The following is a 6,036-nucleotide window of genomic DNA, read 5'->3' on the forward strand; positions in this document are numbered from 1 at the left end:
GCAAATAGATGCTAATGGTGTCAACTAAATTGAGTTGTCACATTAATAACAGGTTCATTTCATTTAATTGGTTCAATAAGAAGCGTCGTGATTGGTTTAATTAGATCCTACTTGATCTGCATTAATTATCATAGTTTTTCCTTATATTCGATTGCTTTAATAAGAAGCGTTGTGAGTTGCTGTTCATTATGCTCTAGCATTTGATCACGACTTTACAAGACAAGGAGTTCAGTGATCTTTTTGTTATACTGGGAAGTTTCCAGAATGTTTTTAATTTCTTTGTGAGTCAATAGCTTTAGCGAGCTGTCAGCAGTGTTTCCGATGTGGTTCTAATATGGAACTAACAGAGACAACACGGGTAAACGAAGGATACATGTGGCGCTGTACGAATAAGCGATGTCGAATGTGGCTTTCAATAAGGTTGGGCTCCTTCTTCGAGGGATCTAATATCACGTTAAGTTCCTGGCTGCATCTTATGTTCCTCTGGGCTATGCAGAGTTCAGGAAGCAAAATCGCGTGACTTATCAGCCTTTCAAAGCCTACTGTGATCCGTGCACTGGGTGAGCTGAGAACAATCTGTTCCAACAAACTCATGAATGCTGGAATTAAGCTTGGAGGTTAAGGGAGGACCGTGGAAATAGACGAGCTGAAGTTTGGTGCCAAGAGAAAGTATTAGAGAGGGAGAGTATCGGAACATCCGTGGGTATTTGGCGTAGTGGAGAGAAGCAAGAACATTTGCTAAGAAATGGAGAGCACAAGATATCAGAGCTTCCATGCACAGCCCCTTCTGATGAAGACGTTAGTCAGTCGGTTAGTGCGCGGCCTTGGTGCAAGAGGTCCTGAGTTCGATTCCCGGATCTCGCATCCTTGTTTTGACTTCTTTCCTTTTCGTGTAGCTAAGTAGCTTTCAATACCCGTAAAACAGAGCACTGATGGAGAGGGGGGAGTAAAATGAGCGCACCATCGACCTCAGGTTTGTCAGTAATTAAAGTTACTGTTACAAGTTATCGACATTAAATATGGACGCTTTACTTTACTTTTCCTTAAGACCTATAAACAGACACCAAAGTTGAGATGTAACATCAGGTCAGCACTTTCACCAGGCATGTGGTGTCAGGAATAAAGCAGCTTGTTCTGTACATCCACCATCTTGTGTGTGTTGCAGGCCTAATTCTGATAGGGTGCGATGAAAAAATGCAAATTATGTGAAATTTGCAGGGCAGATTATGTGATTAGAGAGACTTATTATGTGATAAATAATGTAAATTATGTGACTTTTTCTGAGCAATTTTAAGCTTGTTTTATAAGGTTTCAGGATAAGAAAACACTTTTTGGCTGCCCTAAAGACATTTTGAACACAAAGGAACAGTAATTATGCATCTTGATCGACATTAGTTGGAATAAAAAAAAAGGTCTTCTGCACCATACTTCCAACGTGAATAGAGAGGGCAATTGTGTCGCCATTTTAGTGATGTGTATATATCAGCCCTTCAGATTGGCTAATCTGAACAAAGGGTGTGTTCGTGTTACACCAAGAATAGGCAACTCTTTAACAATGAGACTCGTACCAGGCCCCTGACATGCAAAATAATGCCTTGAACTTCGAATGTTTACGAAATCGAAGGTGACAAAGGTTCTTTATCCTTTTTCCACTAGTTTAATTTTCCAGTCGGCCCCAAGGGCAAATTATGGCTTTCAAATCCATTGTTATTGCAATTTCTCCTCAGACTTCACTAAATTATGTGAGAGCAAGTAAAATTCTTCAAGCTCAATTTGCAACAGAATGAGGAGGTCGATGAGGCTGACTGAGAGATCTGAAGTGACCGTGAGTGATTTTCTTCGCCAGTTGATTTAAACACATTACATGGAAAGGGAAGGAGTGAGAAGTTGCTAAGGTTTCAAAAAAAAATATTGATCAGAGCAACTAACCTCCTGAGACTTGCTGCTTGATTCCTTGATTTTCTTAAACTTCTTTTGTCTTGCAGGAGATCTGCTGATAGCTGGCACAGGGCTCCATTTACCTTTTGTTTGGTTTGAGTTTGTAATTGTGGCTTCAATCTGTTAAAACAAAACCAAAAATTATAACACTCCATCACATGCACTGACTGCCCCATTTAGGTAAAGAAATGGCCACCAAAAATGGAAGATTTAGATAACCCCTTGTTTAATTAATTAATTTAACTACCATCTCTTCCTTCGATACTGAGGTCTTATAATCCTATTGATGCCTTTTTTCACTTTCCCCCTCCCCCTCCCTTCTGAAAAAATATTGAAACATGTCAGACCTTCCACTTCTGTATTACTTAACTATAAAATTCAAATTCAAAATTGCAAATGGGGGGTGGGGTGGGGGGGGGGGGGGAAGGGTGGAAATGGGTTGACATTTATAACCTGCATTGTTAGGCAAAGGGATCAAACAATCACTTCCTTGGCCACGTAGCCTATAGGCAGCTTTCTTTTTGTAACCACAAGGATAATGAAATTAAAAGACCGGGCTAGTTGGATGATCTGCCTGCTTACTATTTGAAGGCCACACAAACAATATTTGACTTTCCCATCCACATTTCACTACCACTACACTGTAGGTCGTGATTCTTTCCTCCTAGGCCAAGATTATTTCAACAGAAAATAACAACTTCTGCCTGTTTCCAAATCAAGAGGTCGTCAACTCATGGGCCTCTTTCCCTTACCTATGATCAGTCAAAGAAATTTGTCACAGAAAAAAATTTTAGCAAAACATATTTTGGAAACAACCAGAGTTTGGAACACCTTCTGTCACATTTTAATTCAGTTGAGAGGGTCTATTCAGTTTGGCATTGAACATGAAACTAATAGATGCTAATATCTTTCTTGGCCAGCGGTACCATCAACACCATTGACCGAGTCGGGAAATACCATAATACTCTTTGTTTGTCCCCCCAAATTTGGCATAAGCAATTTATTTCCTGTTTCTTTTGGCACTTACAATGGTCCCAAGAGAAAACAAAAACAATGCCTTTTCAAGATTTGGGTTGACAAACAAGGAGTATTATGGTATTTTCCACTTCGGTCAATTGTTTGGCATATCAATCTCGCCACCCTGCTCCTTTGAACCAAAATGAAGGGGGGCTTTTACCTGACACATACTTAGCTTCAAAAGGAAAGAAAGCTAACAATATTTGTATTAAGCAGCATACCTTTTCCCTTCCCTTTTTTGGCAAAATGGTGAGAATGCATATAAGAGGACTAACTAGTACTCTTGTACTCTTACTATGAAAAACCGATGTACCATCAAACCATGTTTGATTTTCAACAAGGTAGCACTGTGAACTTTCACTTTTGTACCTAGTGGTCATTTTTCTCGCTGCTGGCAGAAAAAATAGTGGTCTCAAGAGCAAGAGATATGTCCTACTTACGAATACTCTAGTCTGCAGCCTGCTCATTTGGAGTAGAGTGTCGATAAATATTTGCAGCTGGTCATACAGCCGTGTTAAAGGCTGACAAAGATTATTAAGTAAATTGGACAAAAGAAAAAACAAAACGTACCCCAGATATCTTTCTCAATAAAATTTTCTGTGTTGTCTCCATCATTGAAAGCAGTTAATACGATAATTCTTGAAACTTGTTCCGGATTTTTAAGTACATTTGTACACGAGCGCCGTATTGTCACTGAAAAGCCCCATAAGGGGAGTGTCAATAAAGTTTTTATGTTTTATGTTTTTACCAAACTACAACTTAAATCCCACTGAGGAAACGAAGCAAGACGACTTTAGTTAACCAAATTAAAGACAATTAAAATATTTGTAAAAAGTCAACTACTGTACTCACGTATCGTTTTTGTTTTTCTACATGCATTTGTTGTCGATCCATAAACGTTGTTTTGAGTTGTTGCATGATTTTTACACTGTTCAAGCTCACTTTTGGTTTAAAGGTGAACTCTTCATTTGAGAAGGCGATCTTCTTGTCAGCCCCTGTGCGACCCTTCTCGCCTCTTTCCTTTGCAAGTTTGATGCTTAAGGCGTTCAGTTTCGGAGCAAAAGTCAGTTCACATTCAAAGTTTACTCTTTGCTGTGTCCTTGTGTTAAGCGTTGAAATCATCCCCTTGTTTCTGACAACCTCCTTCAGTGGGCTGAGTTTCGTCTCTGCAACTTCGTTCAAGTCTTTGTTCACCGCAGCCGAACGATAAAGGGATAAATCGCCAGGTTTCGTGGACAAACTTTGCACTGATTCAACAACGATTTCTGAATTATTCTCGAATTTCGTCGGGCCTGAAGTTGCCTGTGAAGTTAGATCCGCAGTATCTTGGTTAACATAATTACTTTTAACCATGTTAAAAGTCTTACAATAATCTAACATATCCATTTTCAGAAGCTAAAAGCCTCTCGTTTGTCAACAACCTTTATCGAACGCCATTTTGGAAGACGTTACTATAGCAACAGGGGTAATTAAAGCCACCTCCTATGCAAAGTGAGTGCGAGAGGTGTTTTTACCACGCGGTCAAAAATTAGCACTTTATAAGTCGATAAGAGAAAAAAAACGCGTGAATCTGTTAAATACCAATTCTATTCGACGTCCGTTGCAAACCTCCAAGGGCGGCACCCGATGCACTCGACGACTTATTGTTCCCAAAGAAATCTGGAACAGATCGACATGTTGCATGTGTGCGTTAACCTTCAATAGCACAACGGATAGTGATCTGAAAATTAAGCAAATCGTAACAAATTACGCAAAATGAGAAGAAGAGAAGCAAAATCAAACTGACTTTTCCACATAAATCTCCAGCCTCGAGTAATATTGGTAATATAAATTCAGGAAAACTTTAAAGTTTTTATCAAAAAGTTAAGTTCAACACCCTGTGCTGTTAAGGCCCGGGCAAGCGAGTTCGATTTTCAGGATTTTGTTGAACAGCGACGGTTGAAAACGTTTGCCCCCTCCCTTTCGAATCGCGTTAAAACATGTTGAAACGAAGTTGAATTGATGTTGAATGAGTTGAAAAGCGCATTGAGAACGTTCGGTTGCACATCCTAGCAGTCAACATCGTTCAACAAAATCGAAAGGATGCTGAGGCAAATGTTGAACTCGTTTTCAAGGGCCTTCACACACCGAATCTGTATCACAAACATTTAAACCCATGTATGCTTCCATTTTTCCTGAAAATAGTAATTAATTAAGCCTCATTTACACTAGCAAGTTTTCCTTGACAACGGAGTCCACTTGTCAAGGAAAACTTGCCGGCTGTACACACTAGTAAGTTCTCCTTGACAAGTTTTCCTTGGTAGTGTAAATGAAAAATATGACAAGTTTTCCTTGACAAGTGCACTTGACAAGTAATTTACACTAGCAAATATCGTCCTTGACCACAAGTGTCCTTGTTCAAAAACTAGCATGCTAGTTTTTGAACATTTCAGTGAAGGACCGTGTTGACAAGGAAAAACTTGTTATATTTTTCCATTTACACTGCCAAGGAAAACTTGCTAGTGTAAATGAGGCTTTAATCTACAACTCGCGCACATTTTCTCCCACTTGCTAGGAAAGGCAGTTTTTCCGCTCTCTTGCGCGGTTTTTCCCCCTACTCTTCTCAATGAAAATGAAGTACCACTTGTAATCTTACACTATGGCTTCAACTTCAATGTTAGCTTTCCCTTCTCTGCTTTAACTGAAACTGAAACTCATGGCCCGGGTCGTTTATTAACTAAGGATAATAAGCAATTAATCTCTAAATTTTAGACTGCGTTTCCATACCAATCCTTGTGCAGTAAAAACCTTCCAGGAAAAAAATGGAAGAAACCCAGGAGATTTTTAAAAGGAAAGTAAACAAATTACCATTTTGTACTTATGCTTCCAAGAAAATAATCTTGACTTTCATTGTTAGAAAATAAACTTGACTTTCATATTTTGGGGGCGGTGTTGACAACGAACTGCTCTTACAAATTAAGCTCAAAATACGCGCGTGCATGGCTGTTTTTCTGCTAATTAACTCATTGTTTTGTGTGGTGTATAAACAGCGAGATGTTTCTCAAACGCAGCACCAAATTATCTTTGACACTTTTCGTTTCC

General features: G+C 39.2%; 1 protein-coding gene across 1 annotated transcript in view; it reads right to left on the bottom strand.

Annotated features, from left to right (window-relative positions):
* LOC138056775 (tubulin monoglycylase TTLL3-like) overlaps window positions 1–4,741 on the bottom strand; it is a 22,092-nt gene extending 17,351 nt beyond the window's left edge. Inside the window, exons 1-3 of the mRNA XM_068902665.1 lie at window positions 4,537–4,741; window positions 3,808–4,257; window positions 1,930–2,058 (exon numbers count right to left, since the gene is read on the bottom strand). Of these exons, the coding sequence (XP_068758766.1) occupies window positions 1,930–2,058; window positions 3,808–4,257; window positions 4,537–4,638 (681 nt within the window). The 5' untranslated portion in view covers window positions 4,639–4,741. The remainder of the gene's footprint in view (window positions 1–1,929; window positions 2,059–3,807; window positions 4,258–4,536) is intronic.
* Window positions 4,742–6,036: the final 1,295 nt, after the last annotated feature.

Source organism: Montipora capricornis, chromosome 7 (genome assembly GCF_036669925.1).
Source record: "Montipora capricornis isolate CH-2021 chromosome 7, ASM3666992v2, whole genome shotgun sequence".
NCBI classification, from domain to species: Eukaryota; Metazoa; Cnidaria; class Anthozoa; order Scleractinia; family Acroporidae; genus Montipora; species Montipora capricornis.